The sequence below is a fragment of the Neofelis nebulosa genome, chromosome 1 (genome assembly GCF_028018385.1).
Source record: "Neofelis nebulosa isolate mNeoNeb1 chromosome 1, mNeoNeb1.pri, whole genome shotgun sequence".
NCBI lineage: Eukaryota > Metazoa > Chordata > Mammalia > Carnivora > Felidae > Neofelis > Neofelis nebulosa.
Window position 1 is genome coordinate 11,984,675 of NC_080782.1, and position 27,994 is coordinate 12,012,668.

Sequence of the window (27,994 nt, forward strand, 5' to 3'; positions counted from 1 at the left end):
AGGCGCCGCGTCGAAGGGCTCCCCGCCCACCCAGTCCTAGCGGGCCACGCCCCCTCATCGCGGGTCAGAGGGCTCGGGGCCGGCGGCGGTGACGCGTGCGGAAGCGTTCTGCGCAGCCTCGGAAGCCGGCGGGCGGTACAGCGGCGGCGGCGGCCACGGCCGGGCGCCCCGACGGGAGGGGGCCCCGGATCGTTGGGAGGCGGCCGAACCCCGGCGTCGCCGCCGCCGGCCGGCGGCGGCCCGATGAATCGGGGCACCATGCCCCAGCCCGGATCGTGGCCGGGCGCGAGCTGTGCTGAGAAGCCGGCGCGGGAGGCGGGGGCCGCGTCCCCGGGCCCCGCGAGAGCCGCGGCGCGGGAGGGCGGGAAGGCGGCGGCCGGCGGGCAGCCGCGGACCGCGGTGCGGTTCCCAGACGAGCAGTGAGTCGCGGGGGCGCAGCGGGGGCGGGCGGGGGCTCTGGGTCGGTCCCCTCGGGAAGGCTGGGCGTGGGGTGGGCTGGGGAGTAGCCGGCTAAGAGCCCTTCGCCGCCTGTATTCGGGGTAAGGTCGTCGGCGACGGAGAGGAATTCGAAGACACTTGCATCCAGTGTCCGTACAGGTGGTTTCCCCGCAGGGTCCGGCTCACAGTCCTGGTCACCCAGTGCCTTCTGTTTTTACATCTGCGTTGCTCCGAAGTTAAAACAGAGCTCCGGGAACTTGGGAAACAAACCGGAAAAGCGTATTGTTATAACTAACTCCCAGTGAATCTTTCCTCCGACCTAGTTGGGGAAGGAAGTAAGGTTGCTTCTGTCACAGCCAAAAGAAAACTGAACCATGCGACAAGTTTGTTCTTGGAAGGCAAGTTGCCGCTTGATGAACGCCCCACCTGTTGAATAGACTTTGGACCGAGTCTGACCCAATTCTCTTTTGCCCGTTAGTAGCTTAACAAGCTCTCCTCCTCTCCACCCCCACCCCCACCCTCACCCCCGTTACTTTTAAGCACGAAAGATAGTGCTGGTTAGAGCAGTTTTTTAGCGAACTGTAAAGAAGGCAGCTTAAGTTGGAAGAGTTTATAGTTTTAGCAAGGGTCTGGGGGGGAAGGTGGAAGCGAAGTGTAAACTTGAAGGCTGCAACTTTTTCCACACTTTCAGGTTCTAGGCACATATAAATGTCTTTGCATTTCAGAATTGATGAAAGCACTCATAACTATTTTGACAGCTTAATTGGCTGGCAAGTTGAATTGTAAGGTGTGTTCAAATTAGATTTTTTTTTTTTGGCATTTCCTAAAAAGGGGTGTTTGGCAGGCCTGGTATACAGCTAGTGTATTATAATAACTTTCCTGTGCCTGGTTCTTTATCATGGGCGTTGACATTCTCGTTTATTGAGCATCTAAACCCTCTGGGATGGTAGTATCCACACTTCATGTGTTAATGGCTATTGGGAAAGCTTTGCAATAGGCAGTCGCAAACTCCCCCACCCCAGGAGCTGTGCAGGTAACCTAAGCGAGTGAGGCTGGCCAGGTGTGGGCCATTGGTTCCTGGATAGCTGTGTCCATTGCTGTTGGGGTCAGAGTCCACTAGGTTCTATCCTCTGCTTGCTGGATTTTCTGTATTTAAAGAATCCCAGTACCCTGACTTTTTAATGGAATACCTTGATTTTTAAAATTGAAACCGCTCTACAGACCCACGTGTGAGCTGATGTGCTCTCTGGCTGCAGGTTGGCTCTCTGGGTTGGAGAATTACTGCAGACTCCGCAGAGGGTAAAGTAGGCTGGGGGAGGTGGGGGTGCCTTCTGCTTCGGCCCCTCCACAGCTCATGCTGGTTTCTAACCGCTCCTCCCTTGCTTTTGCCCTGGTGGTCTGAGCCGTGACTCCCTGGTTAGAGACCCTGCCCCCCAGAAGCTGCACCTTAGCCTTGGCCCCAGCATTCTCATGCCCCCGTGAGATGCAGGAACTTTGGAGCCAGAATCATGTTCCTAAAGTATGCATAATTATTTGGCAAGTTTCCTGAGTCGGAACCTGGGGAAATAGGTCATGGTGAGGAGCACTCTTTCCCAAAAGGTTTTGAGGCACACCTCTTCTTACTGCTGTCAGTAGAATTACAGACTTGGTCTGAAAGGAATCTGGAAAAAAACCAAAGACAAAAAAACAGCCTAGGTTTGTCATTTTACACGTTAGGAAACAGGTGCAGATTCCAGAGGTGCAGCTCGGCCAGGGAGACGGAAGAGGTTTGAGGGCCAGGTTCCCTGATGCCTCAGTGGGAACCTCACCCCCATCTCTTTCTGGCTTTCTCAGCAAAACCAGGCAGAGGAACATGATTTATAACGACCTCTCCTAGCTTGTTTGAGAGCTGTGGTTGTCATCCTCTGGGCAGGCCTTAAGGATGGCTCACAAGATGACTTAGGGTCTGACTTGAAGAAGTCTTGGACCAGATTTGGTTGACTTTTCTTGAAGCTTCCTCACTGTTCCTATGAGCAGGTTGGCCGTGCTTTATCCCCTGCTCACCCTACCCCTCCATTTCAAGACTTAGGCTGTATCTACTTCTTGCCCTTAGCTAAGGTAATCTTGAGGACCAAGATGGTCTTGGGACATGGTTGGTGGCCAGGCTAGACATGCTTAGGGAATTGAGAAGCAAGACTGCTTCGAGGCCCTTCTTTTTTTTTTTTTTTTTTTTTTTTTTTTTTTTAAATTTTTTTTTCAACATTTTTTATTTATTTTTGGGACAGAGAGAGACAGAGCATGAACGGGGGAGGGGCAGAGAGAGAGGGAGACACAGAATCGGAAACAGGCTCCAGGCTCCGAGCCATCAGCCCAGAGCCCGACGCGGGGCTCGAACCCACGGACCGCGAGATCGTGACCTGGCTGAAGTCGGACGCCCAACCGACTGCGCCACCCAGGCGCCCCTCGAGGCCCTTCTTTGTCCGCCTGATGGTGGCACATGGTTTGAATTTAGGACTGTGTGTGGTGGAGAGCGTGTCTGTGAGCCCCTCTGAAATTGAAGGTGAAATTTTACGTGTATTTTCTGGGCTGAGCTTCTGATGAAAGCTGTGGATTTTCAAAAGGGCTGTGAACAACAAGTTGTTAAACCATTGTTCTTGGGTATTGCTATGTGTTTTCCCACCTGCCTCCTTACCTCCTGCGGGGTATGTTTGATAGGGTAACAGCTACTCCCTCCTGCCCCTTCTCCCACCTGGATGTAAAGCTTGTTTCCAACCTCATTGTTGAGGATGTCTGGGTTGTCCCCAGATACCTCTGGAGTAGCATGAGCCAGTCATGGAAAGTCCACTTGCAGAAGGGAGGTGGAATTTTGGCTTGGGTGCCGGTACTTTCCTGCATTTGATGTGTTGTTCACCCATCTCTACAGCCGCTAAGTGGTGGAGAGAGGCCGGGTTGAGTGGTCTTTGCTTTTCCTGTGCCTTTGTGGGAAGGTACATTGCTGTCCCATGGTTGACACTGTCTTACCAACACTGCCTGGGCCATTGGCGTTCTAGGATAGGCCAAGTTAAGCATGAACCGCAGCGTTCAAGTCCAGAGAGCCGAACAAAGTCATACTCAGTTTAGCCTTTTTAGGCAACAGAGGGGAACTTAATGCAAATGTTCATAATGGTGAGTGGTTAACATGCTGTCTTAGCTTTGCATAGAAGTTAGAATTGACTTTTTTTCATATAACCTGTTTACTTGTATCAGAAATTGAAAAATTGGCTTTGCAGAAATGTCTTGCTTCACTGACCGATGTATTTTTAGTTTATAGCTTTTGTTCTTGGCAATAGTATAATTTTGTCTGTTTGTAGTAAGCCTTTTTAAATTAAGTTTTCAAAAACTTACTGTTAATTCAGGTCTTTAAACAGAGCAAGAGAGATTATAATTTAGTATGCAAAGTCATGTAACTTAATCATGTATATTGCCTTAATATTAAGAATAAAATATTTCATCTCTAGCTTAGGAGAAAACGGGGGCTTGAAAATATACACTTTAAAATAACATTATGGTGCTAAACTAAGAATTTCTAGGAATTTTCTAAGTAGAACTTACTAGGATTTTGGTTTTGAAATTTAACTGAGTTGTGTAATTGAGCGTGATTCACGAATGCCATGGTCCCCCAAAAATCAAGTCACATTTAAGACTTTGTCTTAGTTTTCTAGCTATCGGTATATTTTCTAGAAGGAAGGCTTTTGTGGTGGTGATCATTTGAGTCGTTGGGCTTTGGTGGCCTCTTTAGTGCCAAATGGTAGACACTCCCCATTCCTACTCCAACTTGACTCATAAACACAAAAAATTACCAAATTTCTGAAACTGACCAGCATTGACAATTTTATCTTACAACGTAATATCCTTTTTCTTTTCATTATTTCACTATCCTCCCTTCTCATAACAAAAATTCAAGCTTCTAGCTATTTAAATATAATTAATATACAACAAAAACACAAATAATAAATAATACACTTATAAATAGTACGTATGTATTTATAATAAATTGGTAAATGCTTCATTTGTCATCATTTTCAGCTTTAATATATTGAGTGAACTAATTTCTTAAAATTTTTATTTTTCTTGCTGTCACATCTCTCTCTCTTTCCAGTTGATTGTCCTTACGTTGGGGGACTATTTCATTTTGGCTGTTAAATATCTTCTTCTCTGACCATACTAATGGAACTTACTGCTTAAACTTAAAATTTATTCTCTCTCCAAGGAATTAAAGGTCATATTACAATTTCCTTGGTGGCTTTGTGAAGTTAGCAAATGTCCTTGAATGCTTGTCCTTGGGGGCTAGGGACGTTAGCAAACATTTGTGCACGGGCTCTGAGTGAAATCTGATTGTGGCTAAAGTAATTTGAATGTGCTCTGGCCTCCCATTCGTCAGTTTCTGCTTTGCTGCTTTTGTGTATCTCGAATCACTGCTTTTTATTTCCAATAATCTTTCCTCCAACTCTGTCTTCCCTTTGCATTTTGTTCTCATGCTGACTTCTCTTTGTTCCTTTCCTATTGGCCTTGGTGCCAATTTGTACGTGTGGCTGTTCTGAGAGATGCTCCTTTAGGGAACTTCCTCTGGGCACTGGTGTCCTGATTGCACTTTGGTTATTTTGCAGGTTAAAAAGGAAGAGGACAAAAGTAGAGCCAAGTGTGCCTGCGGCGTAGCCACAGAATTCGCCTGAAGTACAGTTTTTTTTAACAACACATAGGTCGATAGTGTGTTAGAACTTAAGTCCTCGAAGAGGAACCATGTAGATCATACGGATCTAGTCTACTCCTCTCGCTTTGAAGATGAGAAAACGGAGGCCAAGATTAGGGAAGTGGCTTGCCTGAAGACATGCTTCTGATGATGATCAAGAAAGTGGTTCACTTAAATGCTTGTCTTACAGGATCAAGTTCTCTCCTGTTCGATAAAGCTAGCAAGGAGGCCAGAAGTTACCACAAAATTATTGAAAGAAGAACTAACATATTTAGTCACTTTTTATTTTAGGCGTTTGATGTCTGGTCCCCGCGAATCTGGTTTCTGTTTGCTTCTACCTCTGGCGTGGGCTCCCTGGGTGACACCGTACCTTTTACTTGGAATCTCACGGGGGTCAGAGCACATGGAAAGTACCTTTTCCTAATATGTCCCCTCAGCCCCACGGTGTTTTAAAAAATAGGCACACACACACACACACACACACACACACCCCATCGCCTTTATTTAGAAAGAAAAAAAGGAACAGGAAATGACCATCGGGCAAACCGTTTATTAATACTCTGCACCAGTGCCGTAGCATGAGAAGGAGAATAGCTAACTTTTTAGAGCGCTCGTGTTTTATATGTGTCTTTTTACAACAGTCTTTTGAGGAGAGTACTGTCTACTGTTCACAGGTAGTTAAATCCAGGTGCTGAGAGTCACAGCTAGTTTAGTTCCACGGTCCCGCACACGGGGCTGTAAGGTGCCAAGGAGCGGCTAAACCCTGACGTGACTTCCGGGCCCCCACGCTAGCCACGGCGCTCTGCGGCGGGGCCGCCCGTGCTGCGTGTGTCCTGATGTGTTAAGCAGGGAGCCGTGCGAGCAGAGGGAGCGGATGGAGCCAGTCACAGGTGTAAAAGCCGAGGCTGGTGTTGGTCCGGTGTTTGGACTGAAGCGTGGCTGTGCGGAGAGGAACCGTGGCCTGCAGGCTAGAGCGGCGGGTTAGGTCCACGTGTAGACCTGCCTGCTTATTGGGAGCCATCGTAGGGTTTCAGTGACGTGGGAGAAGGTGGGTTTGTTAAATTCCCCACTTCGGTCTGCTTCTCTCAGTACCCCTTCTGTCTCTTGCTCCCGCTCACCTCTTCCTTCCTCTTTCCCCTGCCGTGCTGGGCCATGTGCTGGGAGCTGGGGTGCCGCGGTCACCGGGGATGGGAGTTTCTCGGGTCGGTCGCTTAATTCCTTATTTGTCATTAACCTTATTAACCCCTTCCTGTGATTCATTGGCACCTGGAGCCTCTGTCTGGCGTGAGGACTGGGGCTGTGCTGTCACCGGTGGGGGGGGGGGGACTGCAGGGAATTAGGGGTCTGATTTCACCCTACGTGTGCACCAGCCAGTTTCCTTGTTTTCAGCTCTGGGCGTCTCCTGCACCCTGAGAAGTACTTGGCACCTCTGGTCCCTGAGCCTTTCTGGGGTTCTGCGGGTTTACTGGTCGTACCATCCACCGGCATGGAGACTGTCCTGTCCTCTTGTCACTTGCTCTTGGTCCACCTTGGGACTGTGGGGGCTTTCACGTGTCTTGTGGTTTGAGCCAAGATAGAGCTGGTATTTCTGTTTGTCATCATTGTCAGGTTGTGGTTTATCTCGCGGGGCAAAGGAGACACCCTTTTTCAATCCTCGTCCAGCACCCGTGGGGTTTTCTTCCTTCTCTAGTACGTAGTAGGTTCTCGTTCAGTCACTAGATGAGACTGGAGACTCTTCAGGAACCTGTCCTGTAAGTCTCGAGTCAGTCAGGTTGGCAGCAATTCAAGTACGTGGGACAGTAGGGATACGCGCCACAGGACGTGGTGGCAGTGTGAGCGTGGGGGCCAGGGAGCAGGAGGAGCCTTGGGAGGGCTTTTAGCGTTGAGGACGTGTAATAACTGACGTTTTCCTGTCCTTGTTTCTAAAGTAGTGTCTGTAAAATTTGCTTGTGACATGAGAAACTGTGGAGTGATAGCAACATGTGCAACCAGGATTTGAGAGCCATACTTTCTCAGCCATCATCACGTAACAGGAAAAAGTTAAACTTTTCGTGTCTTACAGATTTTTTAAGCAAGCGCATACTGTGATAAGAGGGAAAATGTCAGTGCAACAAATTTTTGAAATGTCTAATTTGGTGTGATTTCAGTGAGGAGGACATGTATCGTGACGCGGATGAAATAGAAAAGGAGAAAGAATTACTTATACATGAAAGAGGGTTATCAGGTATGTTTGGAATTGTTTTATTCATAGACTTATTACTATTTATAGTAGAAAATGCAGTTAAATCGCTGTATCCGTTTCCATAAAATACTGAGACCTGCTTCCTAGGAAACATTCTTCTGCAGGTGGCCTTAGCTGCGTCTCGTTATCCATTTTGCTGAGGTATGTCTGGGGAGTACCGGTTCCTGAGGTTTTAAAAATTTCATGCCAACATCCTCCCTGCGTTCTCTACATTCGTATCATTTTCGCACTGTGCGGATTGGCTTAATCTCGTGACGCCACCTCCCTCAGTTCATGATTTCCCTCATATTCTTAGAGGGAGAGTTTGGATTTGAAATGCACGTTTCCTTTCCAGCGGAAGGACTTCTGGAGAAGCTGGCTCCATGCGTCTTGGCATGCAGGTGGCCACGTGGATGCCACCGGCTTGTGAGAAAGAACGATCACGGGATCAGTAGCCCGAATCCTCTGATTGTTTCATGGCTTTTTGTCCGTGTTTCTGCTCAGTTATGCCTGCTCTTCTCACCGCGCCCAGAACCCACGGGCCCGTTGCCTCTAGGGTGAGGCCCTACCCCTGGCCTCCCCCGGCCTCCTCCGCCGGGCGCATGGCCGGTGGGGCCTTCCCCGGCTGGTCCCCGCCGGGGCCGAGTGGGGGTGCTCCACTCGGGGGATGCTCCATAAACGATCCACCAGCGCCACCGTCTCTCTCATGACCTGTGTCACGCGAGTGTGCCGCCGGTCGGTTTTGAGAACTAACTGCTGTGTACTTTATGGTTAACAAAGGTAATTGTCATGTGCGTGATTAGGAACAGATGATACAAAGCGGGGTTTTTGATCATGTTCAAGGCTTCCTTCAGTTGTCCTCACAAGGAGTTGGTGGACCTCTTTACCGTGCTAGCCCTCGAAGACGTTCTCTGTAGGCGTCCAGTCAGGGGCGTTCCTTGGCCGCACCGCTCCGTCCTCCGTGAAGTTTCCGCAGGTGCTCTGTTTCTGCTGCTGCCACTGCACACGATTCACTTTGGACGCAGAGGCCTTCCTGGTTAGTCGTATTCCTGGGGAGCAAGCGGTTCCTTCGTCATTGGGTGTCCCTGCTGCATTTGTGGGGCCCGCTGGCTCGCTTTGCGGCGATTCGACTCTGCCCGCCAGCGTCGCCCTCCACGTGCTGCGGGTGTTTTAGCTTTTCAGTGAGCTGTGTCATTTCCAGCTCTAGTCTGAGGCCGGAGTGGATCCCTTTACACTCCTTCCTGCATCTCAGTCCTTCTGGGTTCGTTGCCCTTCCTGAAAGAAGATCCTTGGGAAGTGCCTCTTTAAGGGTCTGTTGGTAGGATGCTCTGTTTGCTGGAAGACTTCTCTATTTCACTTTGTTGTTGAATAACTCCAGACGAGCAGGTGTTTTCTGTGACCTTTTTGAGGACTATCCCGTTGTCTTGTTTCTGGGGGAGTGGCAGTACTGCGGTCACACCAACCCTTGGTGTAGATAATGTGTCGTGTTTTTCTGCAGTTTCTTTCTGATGTCTTGTGAAGAGTGGACTTTTAAAAACATACTGCTTGAGGTTTTCTTCCTTTTGAATCCCTAGATGCCTAGTTTGCATCAGTTTGGGAGAATTCTCAGCCATTATCTTCTTGAATATTGTCTTCTTCTCATTCTCTCTGCTCACTCCTTCCAGAACTCTAAGTAGATGTGTGCTGGCCTCCTTCAGTCATCCGAGGCTCTTCATGACGTGCCCTTTCGTAGATTTTTTTCTTGTAGCCCCTGTTCCATTCTGTACTATTTCTTCGGATCTCTTTTCTTTTCTTTCTTTTTTGGAAAAGTTCTGGGGGCGCCTGGCTGGCCCAGTCAGTACAGCGTGCACCTGTTGATCTTGTGGATGTGAGTTCAAGCCCCACATCGGGTGTAGAGATTTAAAAATAAAATGTTTCTTTTTAAAAACGTTCTGTGTTCCCTTCAGGTTTGCCTGGTCTCTTTTTGATAGTTCTTTGCCCTTTGCTCATGTTTCTTACTCCTTTTATTTCTTTGGGCGTTTAAAACATAGTCTCCTGGATCTGAACAATTCATTCCCCGAAAGTCTTAGCAGGTCTAATTATGCCATGTGCTGGTTTTGCTTGTTTCTTGTTTTTTCGAAGTTTGAATTGCAAGCTCAGATTTTGCATTTCTGTACAGGGCTCGTGCACCCTGCCTCGAGCGTGAGAGAGTTGGGCCTTGTTCCCGCTAGGCACCTGGGGTGCCACCAACCTTGGGCCACATTATGTTGATTTCTAAACTTGAACCTCCAGAGTCTTGGGGCTAATCTGAATTCCCGCCCTGTCCCTGTATGAGAGCCAGCCTGTGATTATGAATTCTCTGGGAGACTTCCTCTTTCCCAAGCCAGAGCCCGGACGAATGCAGAAAGTTTTCTTTTGCTCTCTCCTTATTGGTGAAAACACCTTTCATTAACAAAAGGGCCCAGGGGCTGGCAAACTATGGCTCCCTGGCCAAATCTGATGTGCCACCTAGTTTGACCAAGTTTTAGTGGAATTTCTTAGTCTACGTATTGTCTGTGATGGCTTTCACACATGGTAAAGTTGAGTAATTGTGTCAGAAACCTTACGGCTCTCAGAGCCTACGTTATTTATTTTCTAGCCCATTACAGAAAAAGTGTGATTCTTGCCCTAGCCTGCCCTTTGACTGAGAGTCCCAGCTTTCTGAAGTTCAGTTTGAAGTGCCCATCTTTCCAGGTTCCGACTCCTTGTCTTTGTTACCGTATGGGGGTTAGGACCAGACCTCTTGGTTATTTGAGCTCCTGGTTATCACCTAGTTTTCAGTTTCTCCTTTGGATTTTTTTTTTTTTTTTTTTTTTGGCCATTTGAAATGTTCTTTCTTGAGGCTCCTGGGTGGCTCGTTTGGTTAAGCGTCTGACTTCGGCTTAGGTCACGATCACACAGTTTGGGAGTTCAAGCCCCACATCAGGCTCTGTGCTGTCAGCATGGAACCTGCTTTGGATCCTCCGTCCGTCTCTGCCCCTTCTCCGCTGGTGCGTGCTCTCTCTCAGAAATGAACAAACGTTTAAAAAACAATGTTCGTTCTTGGAAATAGTAACGGAGTCTGTAGTTTGCAGTTAAAGAAAGCAAGCTGCTTGAGGTCAGGCACTGCCTGTCCTGCGCCTCTAGCTCCTGTCCTAGAGGAGGGCGTGCGGAGGTTGTTGGAGCCTTCCTCCCAAGAACAGCTGCAGGAAGGGACTTAGAGTGTCATTTTGATGCTAGTAGCCGTGTGGGTCCTCCCTTTCCCAACCCTCATTGCCTCCCGCAGGCCTCTCGTTCAGCACAGGGTTGTGGCCTGTGACTCGTCCTCTCGATCTCGTGAGGTCTCCTCCTCCTCCTCTTGGTTTTGGGCCGGTGACCAGGCCCACCCTGCCCGGGGCCCAGGGCTTTCGCTGGTGTGGGCAGGAATGAGGAACGCAGGCTGGGAGAGCAGGAGGGCTGGACTTTGTTCCCACGATGTCCTTCCTGAGCTGGACGTGTGCTGTCCGGACAGGCTCACAACACTGCCTGGTGGAAAATCGTGGCCCAGTCAGTGTCCTCAATTCTGGATGTTTGCAGTTCCTTGTACGTTGTGGGGAGGTGAGTGAGAAGGCAGATACGAGGAACTCTTCCCTCCACTGCATAGACGCTCAAAAAATGGTTTTTGAATTTAAGCACCGATGGGTCTGCATTTGAGCATTGGCTGTGCAGCATTGGCTGTGCAGCGTCGAGAACTGTGGTGTCTGTGTGTTATGCTTCAAGGTGTGTTTACGTTTAAGCCGGTCCTGACTTAGGCCACAGAGAATTGTGTGTATGTTATCTGCAGAAAGGACTTTGTGCTCCTTACTCATGCCTCTACCCATCACACCCTGGATTGTGAAGAATGCCTGTGATCTTTTCTCCTTCCGTCTACAGACCCATTCAGGACAGAGTCAGGGTCTTAGGGCCTTCGTGACCCCGGTTTCCAGCTCAGTGCTTGGCACATGTTAGACATTCAGTAAATGTTTGTTGAATTGGGCTGAGTGTGTTTTTAATTTACTCCTTCCACAGGAGTAAATACCTTGTAAGGTACTTCTGTGTTTGTATCCTAATTTCCTCGCTGACGTTTACTTCTTCAATAATTTAAAAAGGAGATCGAGATGTGCCTGAGAATTTCCTTCACTTTCTTCCTAAAACACACACACCCATGCGCGTGCATACATGTATACCACAAATCAAACCCATACCTTATATTTTAAATAAGGCAAATCTAAAAGCCATTTTTTATTGTATAATTTGTCTGATTGCAAGTCGTATTTTTAATGTATCGTTCGAGTCAAATGAGGTCGGTGGTTCAGCTAACATTGAGAGCTCCGTTAGCTTCTGGCTTATTGTCAGCAGCTTTACAGCCTTTTGGGATCAGGCAGAGTATAAATAAATAAAGACAAATACAGTTTTTGTTAAAGTAGCGGTTATCTCTTTGTATAATGGATATAAAAACTAATTAAAAACCAGTAGATGTATTTTTTCACGGCTGAGACGTGCACATTTAATTTGATTAGAACAGTATTCTAGGACACCCTGTGGCAGTGCAATGCCAGGTGCTAAGATCACAGCTGAGACACAAAATAAGCCCTTGCCGTCAAGGAATTATGCCTTATTGTGTCCGTGGGTGCGGGCATGTAGGGGAGGAATGCGGAAAGAGGAATACGTCAGGTGTTGATCAGTGCCAAGAAGAAGAACAAAACAGCGGAAGGGGAATAGAGTGAAGGTGTGCGGGGGGCATCGGGACCTAGGGGTGTTAGGTGACATTTGAGCAGAGACCGGTAGGTAGGGAGTGACGGAGGCCCACAGGTGTGTCGGAGAAGTACAGGCGAGGCCGCAGGTGGGGTGGGAGCAGGGGCCAGAGACGCCGCGGTGGGGCGGGGGTGGGACCTAAGGGCCTTGGTAGGAAGTAAGGACATCCATTCCACTCAGGGGGTTCTGGGGCTCTCAGAACCCGGGGGTGATGGCTGTTGTCTGACTCAAGTTTGAAGTGTCTGGCTGCTGTGTGGAGAGTGAGGTATGGTGACGAGGGAGGCCCACTGGAACACCTCCAGGTTATCCAGGAGTGAGGTGATGGTGGGAGGTTGGGGGGATTCTGGGTCTTTTTGGAATGAAGTGAGAGAAGAAGTAACCTCTGAGTAAAGCCGTCTGTTGTTTTGATTGTGCTTTGTTTCATTACCCACCCCTGTTTTTGCTTCTTCAACAGAAGCCAGATTAAGTGTAGCTCCTGAAATGGACATCATGGACTACTGCAAAAAAGAATGGAGGGGAAATACACAAAAAGCCACATGTATGAAAAAGGTACAGTGCCTACACGCACACAGTTCAGGCCTTTCAGATAGTCTGTCATAAGTAATTACGTAGTGTGTCCTTTTATATTTTTAGACATAGTTACAACAACCGCTATTAGACGTTGTAAATATCGCTATTCTAATTTTAGAGATGAGGAAACGGACTCCAAAGGTAAGGGACTTGTTTTGAATCATAGTATTAATACAGAGTCAGTATCAGCTATTCAGCAACTTAGTTTCTTGGAAAAACATATCTGTTAGATATAGATTTGTGCTGCTCAGAGTAGGGTCAGTCCTTGGTTGTCCTCTTGGGGTCATTTGGTCATTCGGGGCCAGGTCCTTCTGGCTTGTTGTGGTAAAAGCCGTAGGGAGGGACCAGCAGATGCCCTGCCTCCTGCTGTCCCCACCTGGGTTTGGTTTCATGCCTTCCTGTCTGAGGGGCTTGGGCTCTCCTGCACTCCTTATGCAAAGGGATCTGGAACTGCTCCCTTTATTTAGGGTGTCCCTGGAGCTGCCCCTCCTTGTCCCATTGCATAGATTGATACCCCCTAGGTAGTGTCTGAGGCTGTGGGACACTGGGGATGCCCATGACGTGGTCCTGCTGTGACTGGCTGGGTTATCGTTCAGTTGGACCCTTGGCCCGCCGCAGTGCGTACTGGCCAACCACAGCACCCTGTTGGTTCTCCCCTCAAATGGACCCTGAGTCCAATATTCCTTAGTGTGTTGAACGATGTGGAATTGCTACTCTGACCATTTCTGAGCTACTTAAAGCAGTTTCAACCTAAAACTTCCATCCCCTCTTATGACCTCTGGGTTTATCCTTTGGTCATTTTTCTCTTGGGATTATTTACATTATGACTTTGAATGTACTTTTGTACTAGAGATATTGACCTGTCATATTTGATAGGAGTGTCTATTTTTGTTGTTGTTTAGATCTGTGTTATTTAGGGTTTAAAATTTAAAAATATGTGTATACATCTCTTCTTTTCTTTACATCTTGTTTTTATTTATTTTTTATTTTAGAGAGTGGGAGTGGGGGAGGGGGCAGAGGGAGAGAGAGAGAGAGTCTTAACGAGGCTCCATGCTCACTGTGGAGCCCGACACTGTGCCCGATGCCATGACCTTGGGATCATGACCTGAGCCGAAACCAGGAGTCAGACGTTCAACCGACTGAGCCACCCAGGCACCCCTGAGCTTGTTTGTATAGAAACGGTCATGCCTCTTCTACGCGCACCTCAGCTGCTCATGCTTGCCCTGCAATGGGCTGACCTTACTCAGAATGTAGCTGCTACTTTTAAAGCTCTGAGAGCCAAATTTAGCTCTGCTCTCTGCGAGTCTGAACTGTAGATTCCTCACATCTCAGGCACTTGGTGGAGAGCTCACTCATGAAATATCTGGGACCATGAACATTTAAGTTTGTGAGGCCATCTGCCAAATACGTGTATTGTCCGCTTAGAGGTTTTCCAAACAGCCCCATATCAAACTAGACAACCAGGAGGCTGGATACCTAACATATGTCTTCTCATCTTCCCCGGAAATGCTTTCCTTGACTTGCAATTTTATTTCATGACCTCAGACTCTTTAAAGGATCTGTTCTAACAATTGGCACCTCTGGGTCCATAATTGAACGTATCTATTAAGGGTATCCACATATTCCGTATTTTGCAACTCATGCTAAAATCGTAGTTCTAGAGAAAGATTTGACCATGTAGTTGGACTCTTTCAGTGACCAAATAACCAAAGGCACATCAGTTAGAAAAGTGTCACTCTGGGACCCGTGGCAGTAATTAGAGCATCTCAGGGGCCTGGTAACAGTTGGGTGTCTCGGTTCTTTTTTTTTGCCCTTATTTATCTTATGGTTTATTTTTGTTTTGGGTATTCTTTTGGAAGTAAGTGTGTATAAATCCAAATTTAGTTTTAGAAGTTTGAGTCACCTCTGAAATAGCATGAGTAATTGGTGCATTTGGAAAGATGCAGTTACCGTTGAGTTAGCCATCGCGAGTATTCCCAGGAGAGCTGGGAGTCCACCGAAGGGAAGAGGTGCTCGGTGGGCCCTTACTGTGTTGCAGTGATTGGACCACTAAGTGAAAACGCAACTCGCAAAATTTTATTGTTGGAAAGAAATCATTTCACACCCACTTAGAACATCATCCTGTGACTTGCCCCTTGAAAACTAATAATGAGGGTCCCGTACTTGGGCACAGTCTGCATGGTGTCCACCCCACGTTAAGGGCGATGCTCCTTCTTTTGTGTAAGTGCAGGGGAGGAAGCAGAGCTTCAGGTGACAACAGTCAAGGATGAGTGAGATGGGCAGCAGGGCCCACAGGACAAGGCCAGAGAAGTGCAGGAGGCAGCAAAGTGGATCCTGACACTCGGGCCTCAGGAGCAGCTTGGCCCGGTGCCTATGGACCATTTTATGGGGGCTGCTTTTGGAGTAGGCTTTAAAATGGTCCATTTGGACGGCTGTGTTTGAGTGACTGAACACCTATGTCACTCATCATTTTCATTTCCTCGTTTCACTTCCAGACTGAATAAGAATGACACTTGAATCCACTTTTTAAAGAGTCTAATGGAATTATCCACATATCTTCTAGCATGTGGTGGACCTTTTTTAAGTATACCATGGAACCTTAGGATTATTATTTATTTTATTTTATTTTATTTTTTGAGAGAGAGAGAGAGAGCATGCACGTGTGCGAGGGGGGCAGAGGGAGAGTGAGAGAGAGGATCTTAAGCAGGCTGCACGCCCAGCACAGAGCCTGACACGGGGCTTGATCTCACAACCGCGAGATCATGACCCGAGCCGAAAGCGAGTCGGACACTTAACCGACAGAGCCACCCAGGCGCCCCAAGGGATTTTTTTTTTTTTTTTTTTTTTTTTAAATATGGAGGTGGAGGGGCGCCTGGGTGGCGCAGTCGGTTAAGCGTCCGACTTCAGCCAGGTCACGATCTCGTGGTCCGTGAGTTCGAGCCCTGCGTCAGGCTCTGGGCTGATGGCTCGGAGCCTGGAGCCTATTTCCGATTCTGTGTCTCCCTCTCTCTCTGCCGCTCCCCTGTTCATGCTCTGTCTCTCTCTGTCCCAAAAATAAATAAAAAACGTTGAAAAAAAATTTTTTTAATAAAAAAAAAAAAATATGGAGGTGGAAACTTAGTACGTTTCTCTCTGTATTTCTCTATAGGAAATATATCTCTCTATAGGAAATATAGGAATATATCTGTATATTTCCTATCTCTTCTTTAGAGCTAGGGTCCCTTTCAACACAGCTTAAACCCCTCAGAAGTTGGTTATCAATAAGTGTCAACAACAGTTGTGTAGAAAAGGGACATCTAACTCCAGCTCCAGGGGCTGGAAGTGTTTTCATAATATTTGATATATTATTTATATGTTCTCGTGTGTTGGATCTGTTACATATGCTGATGTTTTGTACAGTACTAGCATCTGTTAATTTCTTCGGATTAATAAAAACCGGAATGGGAACAGTTTACGAGGAGGCCTCCGCCAGCCTGTTCTCGTTCTTCCAGCGATGGGGGGGGGGGGGGGCACGTTTTTTCCCACAGGAATACAACTTTCCCTACCCTCCGAAGTCAATAATGCCCACTTTGAATTCTTTGATGCTTCCACCCAGGGCTACGAGGAGGTGTCGCAGAAGTTCACCTCTATACGGCGAGTCCGTGGAGACAATTACTGTGCGCTGAGGGCCACGCTGTTCCAGGCGATGAGCCAGCCGGCAGCGCTGCCGTCCTGGCTGCAGGACCCGGAGCTCACGCTGGTACGCTGCTGCTGCAGGTTTGAGTCCGTAATGTTTCCATCGTTTTCGTGAGAAAGAGCTCGCGCCTCGGCCTGGGCTCCTTCCTTGCCGGTGCTGTCCGCGGCGTGACGTCGGCATGTGGGTTTCTCCGTTCTCGTGTGGCCGGGATGATTTTGCATGCTAGAAGGACCAAGAGCCGTTGCTATTTCCCAGGAGAGAAGAGCCATCACGTTTATTTGAACAATTCAAGTAAAGAACAAAGGATTAATTGAGAATGAATTAAGAGAGCTGGTGTTTATAGTTCGTAAAAACCACGTATGGGCAGTTCGACTCGACGTTGGTGTCGGTAGGAGGCGGGCTATATGTGGCACCATCTGAGAACCCGCTGGGGTTTTAGAAGGCAGGTTTCTGTGGTTCTAGCTTCAGTGCGAGAAGTCAGCACCTTCCGCGGCGTTAAGAGGATCGGTGCCGCAGGTGGCCGTCGAGAGGCTTTGTGGGAGGTGAGGGTCGGGGGATGCGTCCCGTGCCTGGCCGTCTTTGGTTTAAATCTGCAGTGTGGTAGTGACACCCCAGAATGCTGTGTCATCGTGGCTTGTGCCTACAACACACAGCAGATGGAGTCACGTGATAGGTTGGATGATAGAATGACCCAAAAAGAGTGTGGTGGGCAGGAATGATTGGGCAGAACTGGTCATAAGGCGTTAGTTGGAAGAAAATCCGAAGTCCCGTGCTTAAACAACAGCAGCGGCAACAGACCACTAAACAAAACCCAAGAGGGCTCGCTGTGGGAGATCTTCCTTGACGGCAGCTTGGGAAGGATGTGAGGATGAATCGATCGCAAGTTCGGTCGGCAGCCCCCCCCCCCCGCCCCGTGATGTGTGGCCGGCAGTGAGAATGAAGCCGTGTCCTCAAGGAACACTGCTGAACCACAGTCCCGTCTGGGACCGGGCTGGTCAGACCCCGTGTCGAGGACGGTACAGCTCTGGGCCTGTGTCCCCAGTACCGATGCGAGTGTGACCGAGCTGACTGCCCCCGTTTAGGAACTGTTGAGGCAGCTGGGGTATTTGCCTGGAATGAAGATGTCTTAGAGGAAGCCGGGTGGCAGCCGAGCTAGAGATTAGGTACGCGCGGGGTCACCCGGCCTCAAAGGGCACAACCCACGGAGGCCGTTCCATTCCGGCTCTCATTCCGGCCCCTCCGCCGGTCTTCCCTCGGAAAGTCCGCTCTGGCGGGAGCCTCTTTGCGGGAGCGAGGGGTGGCGCCGCGTGCCTGGAAGAAGGTGGGGTGTGACCAGGTGTGCGGGCGGAGCGGGGCGTGGCCTGGCCTGGGGGGGGGGTGCGTGGGCCGCCTCGCCTCGGGAGGGGGGTTTGTCTGTCTCCACACACTGCTTTTATAACGGTGATCAGTCACCTGTTGACTGTAAAATCCAAATGTGCGATCACTCTTGCTTAAGAGAAGCAGATCGCGCGATATTTAAGAAGTCTGTTGCTGCAGAACAAGACAGTCTTACAGGAGTGTTGGTACGAAAGTCGTTTCTCATGCATCTTCCTGATACGTCAGGATGACATGTATCCTGTCATTCTAAGCGAAACCCCGCTTGCCGTTACAGCCTGGTCTGAAGTTCTTGTGTGAGAGATGACGTGGGCTTGCGGTTGTGGACACGTGAGCGGAGCCGGTGACCAGTCTGTGTCCGTTCACCCTGCTCCTTGGTCTTTCTGATGCGCCCCGACCGCCTCTGACCGCCACCCTGTGTCCAGCGACAGTCGTGTGTCCTGGTTTGTTCATGGCACCACCGCCTGTGGTTACCGTGTGTCCGTGGGGCTTTTAGGAGTGTGACAGCATTGACCACTTCTGGGGACACGGGTGAGCCGCTCTCAGCAGGCAGGTTCAAGGGACTCTCGTGTCACATACTCGGCCTCTCCTGAACCGCACCGGCTCTCCCTTAACCCGCCCCTTCGGCTTCTGGGATCAGAGAGGTCCTGGGACACCTAAGTTTGTATGAGTCTGTGGACTGAGAACTGATGTCGGCCTCTGGGCCGTAGGCCAGGCACTGCGGAGCATCTCTTGACCTCATCCAGAATCCGGGCGAGCCCAGAGAAGCCATATGTTGTCACCAAGGGACATGCACCCTTTAGCTGGCTGTATCTGCCTCTGTTTGCAGATTGAGATCTGTTCTCTGTAGCATTTGCCCTTTTCCCTCTTTCCTAGAACATACTCGGTTTCGGAACGTAAAAGGGAGAGAGGAGAGCTGGACTGAGAGACCCTCCTCCCCTTAGTCCGAGCCCTTGCACTCTCCCCTGGCCTTGCTTTGGTCTCAGCCTGGGGTTGTGAGCTTTGCCCTCACTGCCTCTCTCCGCCTACCCTGCTCGGGGCCCCTGTCTCCAGATCCCAGTCTCGGTATTTGACTACAGCTGGACCACCTGACCCTGACCCCAGTGTCAGAGGTGGCTCGGTCTGGCTGCTCTTAGACTTGGGGCATGTCTCGGTCCCCGAGAGGGGGTTGTCCTTCAGGGCACGTTCGCTGAGTTTTAGAATGTCTCTGAACGGGTGGGACCTGTGACAGTGTTTGTACATCGGAGCTCTCTTCATGCGTTCGTTTTGGGGGTGCATCGTTGTTAACCTACAGTCCTTTTGATCATGGCAATGGTGCCAAGGACTGTGGACACTTGCTAGAGGGCGGGCAGTTGTGGAGTCACAAGTGGGACTCCTTCTCAGCGGGTCACCGACTTTATTCTGAAACGCGTCCAACCCTGGTTTCTTGTTTCAGTCTTGTTTTTTGCTTGAGTCTCCCTCATTCTAGCAGAAGTGCAGCATCTGTGTACGTGGTAGAAAAGAATGGCTACTTCCCTGTTTTCCGTGACTCTGGAAAGCGTTTAGAGGTAGATCCATTTTTTCTTCTGAATAAATCGTTCCAGCTGCATTATTCTTTCCTCGTTGTTTCTTTTTCACACCTTGTCTCTCGGGCTTTCTCCAGGATCTCCACGTCTCCCAGAGGCATGCGCCCCTGAGCGAGGGCATTTCCTAGCAACAGTTCGCCCGCCCGTGCGTGGAAGGAATGAGGAAACGGACTTTTATGTCAGGGGTTCCCTGTGTGTAGTTAGAACGTTGGGGACTTTCAAGTAATTCACTTGCGTGTGGTGCCCGCTTTTTAGGTACGTGCACAGCGTCCTGTGCCGGTCAGATGGTCTTCTGGGCTTCTCTGTACCCCTTTTCCCAGTGTAGCGGGTATTTCCTGCTCTTTGCACTTCCTTGTGCCCAGTTGTGATTTCGACTTGTTGCCACTTGAGGGCATTTTAGGTTCTGGTGACAGATCTGAAAGCGGAACTGAAGCTTCGCAGCAAAACGGCGCACACGTTGCCCAAATGCTGGGCAGTGTGGGTGCGGAGCTGGGCCGCTTGGCGGGGTGGTCACAGGAAATGGGGAGAACGCAGCCCCGCCCCGCTTAGTGAGTGAGTGTGGATCGTGGTCCCTGGGGTAACTTTACCTAAAGAGGAATTTCCCTGTGTGGTTTTGTTTTTTGCAGAAAGGAAACCACCTTTGGTTTACATGATTGCTGTAGACTGAGAAGGTAAAATTGGAATCGCCCTTTGGGAAAAGGTCTTCAGAGTCTTAGACGCCTGGGGAACTGAGCCTGTGGCCTCATTTAAACCTGTGTTCGGGACTGTTGAACAGGCTCTCTCGTTCCACGTAGGATGTCATAGGAATTAATTCTCCTTTAACGATCCTTTGACTTGGAGGTGAACTGTCGTTTCCTTTCCGGGTTTTATAGCAGGGAAGCGACATGCCTGTGCCCAGCCTAATTAGGAATGTTCTTGTGACACACCCAAGACTGTTGGGAGTGTCAGGGTTCCCATGCCGTCATCGACCGGGTTGTGTCCCAGCTTGCCTCTCAGACTCCAGCTTCTGTTGATTAGGGGAAAACAAAATAAAACACCCTCCAGGAAAAAAAAAAAAAAAGGAACCAGGCAAAGTAGTAGGTCAGCTGTCACTTCTTTAATGAGCTAGGCCACCGCGGCTGTTAGCTCTGCTCCTTATTCTCCGTGGTGTTCTTTATCTTACGATATTGATCAGGCTTAGGTTAAACTAGATACACATTGTTTTTTTGAATATCAAAACTTTGGGGATATATGGCAATACTGGAAATTAGGCTTTATATTTCTAATCAGGAAAGAATCAGGTTTTTACTTTATCCTGGACCATCTTGCATGCCTGAAGCGCCTTCCTAAGTTGGGCATTAGGGACGGCAGGAGGCTGCCACTGAGCCCAGTAGCTGCCTGTGTGGTTTGTGAAGACACGATGTGGACCCTGCCCTAATGTGCCCTCACAGAGTGCTGTGGAATGTTCTGGCCGTGGTTGGAGCTGAGCAAGCTGAATGGTGCCTTTGTATCTCAACCAGAACCGCCATTTGACTCCAGCAGCCTCCTGGAGTTGGGGGAGGGGGGTGGTGCTTTCTGAGTTCACAATTCCAGATTTAGGTCCCTCCATCCCAAACCCAGACAAATGTGCAGGAATGAATTCTGGAAACAAAGGTAGGTTTTGTAGGCTTTGTGGTTTCTGCAGGATCCTGTGATGGATTTCTTGGTTCTAACACCTCTTTATCTCTCTGTTTCTTGATAATCCAGTTACCGGAAAAACTCATAAGCAAATACAATTGGATCAAGCAGTGGAAACTTGGACTGAAATTTGAGGGGAAGAGCGAGGACCTGGTTGATAAAATTAAGGAGTCCCTCACACTGCTAAGGAAGAAGGTTTGGAACATGTAGTTTTTTTCTTTTTCTCTGATAAGTGCAAAACTCTCGCTCCTGATTGCCCCAGCAGACCAATTCTCAGTGCTCGCTTAGTGGATTGCCAGATGCCCGTGGCAGGTTTTTAGGCAACATAATTTAAACGAACACAAACTCTTCCTGTGAAGTCTTTGGTAAGATGGGGAAATAACACTGATTATTATGTTTAGTGAAATGTTTAACTTTCTTCAAAGGAAACCTTAAACAAGTGTAGTCTTTGTTCTAAGTCATATTGACAAGCTTCAGGGATAGTCTGTATTTAGTCTGTATTTCTTACAATATTATCCGTGATATAAGTGCATCTTTATTAAGTTCTTCCCAATTTCATGTTTTAAGATTCTGTCCATATTTATTAGACTTGTTTTCATTCCTGAATGATTGTCTGGTGAGTAAATTCAGTAACTTGTCTTTTGAAAACTGTCCTGAGGGTTTCTCTGAAACAGAATTATAGGGAGAACTTGGTTGGCTGATTCCCAGTGATTTGGTTAAGAAAATACTCCCGTTCTGGAGTATTCCATGGGGTTTGGATGTCCTTGCACACTGGCCCACACTGTCCACTAGGCTGCTTGCTTGAGGCTTTCTTCACCAGGAACCCTGGCTTGAGGGCCTGCTAATGGCTCCAGGCTTTGTAGATGGGAGGGAGACTGGTTAAGGGGGTGGCAGATGTCTTTTTTTCTCTCTCTCTCTCTCTTCCTTCCTCCCTCCCTTTAAAAGTTTGTTTACTTTGAGGGAGAGAGAGCGAGCGAGCTCATGCAAGCAGGGGAGGGGCAGAGAGAGAGGGGAGGGAGAATCCCAAGTAGGCTCTGACCTGTCAGTGCCGAAATCAAGAGTTGGACGCTTAATGGACTGAACTACTCAGGCTCCGGTTTCCAGAGGCCTTTAGCTCCTCCGCCAGATGTTGATCTGTTTCCCCCAGTATAGTCTGCCGTCTAGCTAGACTTTGAGCTCCACGAGAGACTGTCCTGCTCGTTCCTTTTCACCCAGTGTTGAGTACCAAGCCTGGCACGTAATAGGCATTTGGTAAATACATTGTGTAGTAAATGAGCTGAGGGCTTGACCTCCTGGAGCTTAGTTTTTATTAACAGACACAAGTGTTTGATGGAAAGTTCACTGTCGAAGGAAGTCTAGAGAGAAAGAAATTGTGACAAGAGAAGGAAATAGGGATTCTGTTCTCTTTGCCTCTTAGAGTGGAGCTTGGGGTTTATAGAGCACAGCCTTTTTGGGGCAGGGAGACGTGTGCTTGCCCAGGATCTGGGTTAGGGGAAGGTCGAGAGCAGGTTTCTGGCTGTGTGAGTGAATGGGAAGGCTCTTCAGCTTGCCCACTTGTGACGATTTCCTTTTTGTCTCTTTTAAGGTCTTGTGAAATTGCAATTTTTGCTTTATCAATTGTGTCTGCTATAATTAGATCCTCATTTTTGGGAATGTTCAAGTGATTCCAGTTCACAGTGACATTAAAATTGTTCATTAATAATCTAAGCCAACATAACTGGTACCTCTCATGTGCCAGGCTGTCTGTGAAACACGGTTATTTAATTAGGTTATTAAGTAGGTTATTTAATTCTCATAACTACCGAAATGTAGTTGCTGTGTTATTCCTGTTTTAAAGATGTCTGTTAATGCCACCAGCTGCTTGGTGGGAAGGCCTTCATTCCATCCTGACTCTCTGACTCTAGAGCCATGCTCTTGACTGCCAGCTTGGTTGCTTCTGGAAAATATGAGATGTTCCAGCTTTCAGCCACATATTGAAGAGAATCCTGTGGTACAGTCATTACCATTAAAATTTACTGTTGAATTTAGAATTTTAATGGTTTTTGAGAGGGGCAGTAGTTACCGGTTACTCATAAGGACTAGTTTCTGGGGCAGCTGGGTGGCTCAGTCAGTTAAGTGTCCGACTCTTGAGTTCAGCTCAGGTCATGATCTAATTGTTCGTGGGTTCGATCCCTGCATTGGGCTCTGCATTGAAGGTGCAGAGCATGCTTGGGATTCTGTCTCCCTCTCTCTCTGCCCCTCCTGTGCGCTTGCTCTCTCTCTGTCTCTCTGTCTCTCAAATAAATAAACATTTAAAAAAAAAAAAAAGGACTAGTTTCACATCAGTATCTCATCTCATTTACTTGAACTTAAAAGCGCATATGTTTATTGAGTTTTCTCGCTCACTTAAGAGTTTGCCACTGTTAGCTGAATACCTAGTACTCTGCTTTATTCTTAATCAGGAGTCAGTAAACATTTCCTGAGTGGATATATGCATTTGAAACTCCCAGGTATATTTTTAAGAAGTTAGAGGGAAGACCGTAGTAAATTAACAATCAAAAGACCTCATAGTCTTCCTTGCCCAGCTTCGTTTTTGCAGCTCGACTTGCTGTTTCTGGGTGGTCAGTGCTCCTGGAAACCCCTTAAGGGGAGAAGTAATTTTAGCTACCCTTCACGGCTTCACATACCAGCCTCACATGCACCTTATTAGCTCTTCCAGACTATTTCTTTTTTTTTTTCAATTAAAAAATTTTTTTAAATATTTATTCTTGAGAGAGAGAGAGAGAGAGCAAGAGTGTGCAAGCTGGGAAGGGCAGAGGGAGAGGGAGACACAGCATCTGAAGCAGGTGTCAGGCTCCAAGCGGTCAGCACAGAGCCCGATGCGGGGCTCAAACTCACAAACTGTGAGATCACGACCACCTGAGCTGCAGTTGGACGCTTAGCCGACCGAGCCACTGAAGTCGGACGCTTAACTGACAGAGCCACCCAGGCGCCTCCCTCCAGAAGTATCTCTGATTGGTTCAATTTCTTTCTTTCTTTTGTTTTTTTAATGCTTATTTATTTTTGAGAGAGTGCGCATGAGCAGGGGACGGGCAGAGAGAGAGGGAGACACAGAATCTGAAGTAGGCTCCAGGCTCCGAGCTGTCAGCACAGAGCCTGATGCGGGGCTCGAACCCACAAACTGTGAGATCATGACCTGAGCTGAAGTCAGGCACTTAACTGACGAAGCCATCCAGGTGCCCCTTGACTAGTTCGATTCCATTGTCTAGGATCTTAGGGGAGTTGAAAGTTCCATTCCACGGCCTTAGGCCTTCTTAGTACCTTGTACTTTTGTTTCAAATTAATGGGGGAAGAGCTGAATAAGGAATTTGTGTGGTCTAAAGAGTACCATGGTTTGAGCTAAAAACTTGAATGTTGTGAATGTTGGTGCATGATCCGTGGTTGCCTACTTGGAAAATAATTTTGTGCACATAGTATGGAAGTATACCAGGGTTTCTTAGAACAGACGTGTAATTGTTATGCACCTTTCTTGCAGTGGGCAGGCTTGGCAGAACTGAGAACTGCTGAAGCGAGGCAGATAGCTTGCGATGAACTGTTCACAAATGAGGAAGAGGAATATAGCCTCTATGAAGCTGTAAAATTTCTAATGCTAAACAGAGCCATTGAACTATACGATGACAAAGAGAAGGGAAAGGAAGTACCATTTTTCTCTGTGCTTCTGTTTGCTCGGGACACATCGAATGATCCTGGACAGCTGCTAAGGAACCACCTAAACCAGGTGGGACACACTGGTGGCCTTGAACAGGTGAGTTGTGCCTTCGGGAGTGTGTTAGTCCAAAGCAGCAGCTTCAATCATCACACGGAATTTCAGAGCCTTCGTCGGTCAAGGGCTCCAGAGCAGCTTAGTTGCGTGATTCCGTCTGGGGGTCTCGGGAGGTTGCAGTCATCCGAGGGCTGGACTGGGCTAGGGGATCCACTTCCCACGTGGCGCACTCCCCCGGCTGTTGGCAGGAGGCCTCATTGGTAGCTTAGGAGGGTTTAGTTCCTCGACACATGGGCCCTTCTGTAGGGCCACTTGAGTGTCCTTGTGACATGTGATGGCTGGCTTCTCTGAGAAAGTGAAGTGATCCAAGAAGAGAGCGAGGAGGAAGCCACAAATGTGTTTTGTGATCTCATCTTGGAAGCTAAACGCTGTTGTTTACACCGTATTCTGTTTGTTAAAAACAAGTCACTAGATCCATCCCACACTCAAGGGGAGAGCATTAGTTCCACCCACCTTTTCAAGTGAGGGGTACAAGGGTACAAAAGAACTGTGGCTCTGTTTTGTAACCACCACGTTGATTTCATCCGGGGCTGGCTTCTGCGGGATGCTGGACGGGATTAGTACCCTCGCGTCTGGTAGGCTACAGATACGTGAAGCAAAGGGTCTTATTATTTAATCTTGGCAGCTGTAGCTGTATTAGGTAGCATCCTTTAAAAATAGAAATGGAGTCACCTTAGCCAGTAGAGACTAGCCTGCTCTTGGATCTTTTACAGAGATGCTAAGTTTGGAGTTCTACCCGGAGACCCAGTGCGGTACTGTCCCCTGACTCACCACACCGTGCACTGTGTTTAGTGCCCTCATTATATTATCCTGAAAAGCTGAAGTCCTTTCTGGTGGAACAGCCAGCCATTAAAGTAGCATTGAAGGCTTTCCATCCAAAGTGCTCCCTTTGTGCTTACGAGGCCCACTTGCCCACTTGCGCTTACCTTTTTCTGTGTGTAAGAAAGAGCAAGGGCTGAAGGTCACTGCTGGGTCAGGCAGAATTGACTTACCAAAAGTGTCTGCACTCGCAGTGTAGGCTGCTTACGTCTCCTGAACCGTAGCGCTTGCCTTCAGTAAAAAGTCTGGTGCAGCTGGTTTGCAAATTAGACCGAAGTTCGTTCTTTCTGAGTCCTCACAAAGTCTACTGTCATATGGCGAGTCCATTTTTAAAATAGAACAGCTTTATTGAGACGTAATTTACGTACCATAAAGTTTACCCTTTTGAAGTGCGTAACTCAGTGGTTTTTAGTATCTTTACAGAGTTTTGCAGCCATCATTGTAGTCTAATTGTAGGCCATTTTATCACTCCAAAAAGAAACCCTGTAATGATTGGTGCTAATTCCCCCTCCCCTCCAGCCCTAGGCAGCCACTAGTCCACTTCCTGTTGCTAGAGATTTGCCTATTCTGGACATTTCCTATAAATGGAATCATACAATACGTGTTTTTTTGTGACTTGCTTCTGTCACTCAGCAAAACGTTTTCAAGATTCATCCATATTATAGCGTGTATCACTAACAGTATTCCATCGTATGGCTGTATCACATTCATTCTTCAGTTGATGGACATTTGGGGTCTTTGTACTTTTTAGCTATTTTGAATGATCCTGTTATGAACGTTTATATGCAGGTTTCTTGTGTGGACACATATTTTCATTTCTCTTGGGTATGTACCTAAGATGTACTTCTTTTTTTTTTTTTTTTAAGTTTATTTTAGAGAGAGTGAGACAGAGCGTGAGCAGGGGGAGGGCCAGAGAGAGGGAGACACAGAATCCGAAGCATGCTCCAGGCTCTGAGCTGTCAGCACAGAGCCCGATATGGGGCTCAAACCACGAACCTGTGAGAACATGACCTGAGCCAAAGTCGGACGCGTAACCGACTGAGCCACCCACCCACGTGCCCCCCCCCCCCCCGTTTTTTTAATTGAAGTTCATATAAAATTAACCCCGTTCTAAAGTATATAACTCAGTGGCTCTTGGTACATTTAAGCATTGTATGACCACTACCTGTGTCGAGTTCCAAAACATGTTCATCACTCCACAAGAAAACCTGGCACCTGTTAAGTGGTTGTGCCTCGTTCTTACCTGTTTGATCCTAACTGTTCTGGGGGGCGTGAAGTGGTAGCTCAGTGTGGCCTCGGTCTGCGGTCCCCTGATGACTTTTCAGGTGCTCATTGCCCATTTGCATATCTTCTTCGGATTAATGTCTGTTCTTTTCACATCCTTTGCCCAATTTTTAAACCGGTCGTTTGCTTTTTTAATTGTTGAGTTATAAAAGTTAGTCATACATTCTGGATACAAGTCCCTGATTTACCGGACGGTGAGTCCATTTTTGATGATCTGCTTGTTTGTAACAACTGTGGGGGAAAGACCGGGGGCCGGGCCCAGGGCGGGGAAGGAGGGTTGCTGCCCGCAGCCTGGGAGGGAGCAGGTGGGACTGTGTCTTTCAGCACAGCTTCCCCCCACAGACCCGTTGGCTCTTTTCCCCAGGTGGAAATGTTCCTTCTTGCCTATGCCGTGCGCCACACCATCCGGGTGTACCGGCTCTCCAAGTACAGCACCGAAGAATTCATCACGGTCTACCCCACCGACCCACCCACGGACTGGCCGGTGGTGACCCTGATCGCCGAGGACGACCGGCACTACAACATCCCCGTCAGAGTGTGCGAGGAGACGAGTCTGTGAGGGACGCGTGCCTGGACGGCCCGGCCACACGGCCGAGGTGCCCTGGCAGCTCCCTGCCGCGGCCCGCGGGCTTCCAGGTCTCTTCGGGTGACCCACGGGGACTGTTGGGCCGGGCGAGCCAAGCTGGACTGGGCTGTTCTGAGGACGGCTTTTGGTCGTTAGAACTAACCAGGGGTTTTCCCTCCTCTCTGATGCAATATGTTTCCTCGGGGGCCTTCAGAGCACTTCTTTTGGAAGGTACAAACTACATCTTCTCCATAAAACAAACCTTTTGTATCAGAGGAGACGCCTCTCGGAGAGGAGTGTGTTCTTCACGTCTCAGAAGCAGACTCTCTAATGTAAATTAGGTCTCAGTTTTTTCTCAAGATAGTAATTTTTGGTTTTGGGGGTGATGGGTCTCCGGAGTGCCCGTCCTATGCAATTCGGCTTACGTGGCCTAACTCTGAGGCGGAGCCTGTTAGGGGCACAGTCATAACGTCCTCTGATAGTCTTACTGAGCACTGGTTCGGGCTTACATGTTCATTAAAGCTATCCTAAGCAGACTGTCTCATA

At 48.4% G+C, this 27,994-nt stretch overlaps 1 protein-coding gene across 4 annotated transcripts; it reads left to right on the forward strand.

The window, feature by feature from the left end:
• Positions 1-109: 109 nt before the first annotated feature.
• OTULIN (OTU deubiquitinase with linear linkage specificity) lies at positions 110-27,982 on the forward strand. Of its 4 annotated transcripts, none has more exons than XM_058715936.1 (7): positions 110-419; positions 7,294-7,370; positions 12,592-12,686; positions 16,303-16,446; positions 21,048-21,173; positions 24,493-24,762; positions 27,248-27,982. In XM_058715936.1, exons 1-7 carry the CDS (start codon positions 244-246, stop codon positions 27,440-27,442), a joined length of 1,083 nt encoding a protein of 360 aa, XP_058571919.1. In that variant the 5' UTR covers positions 110-243; the 3' UTR covers positions 27,443-27,982. The 4 variants fall into 4 exon arrangements, with proteins under 4 accessions (XP_058571919.1, XP_058571936.1, XP_058571929.1 ...); XM_058715953.1 differs by lacking the exon at positions 110-419 and adding an exon at positions 535-840 and having other exon boundaries at positions 7,298-7,370; XM_058715946.1 differs by lacking the exon at positions 110-419 and adding an exon at positions 1,203-1,737.
• Positions 27,983-27,994: the final 12 nt, after the last annotated feature.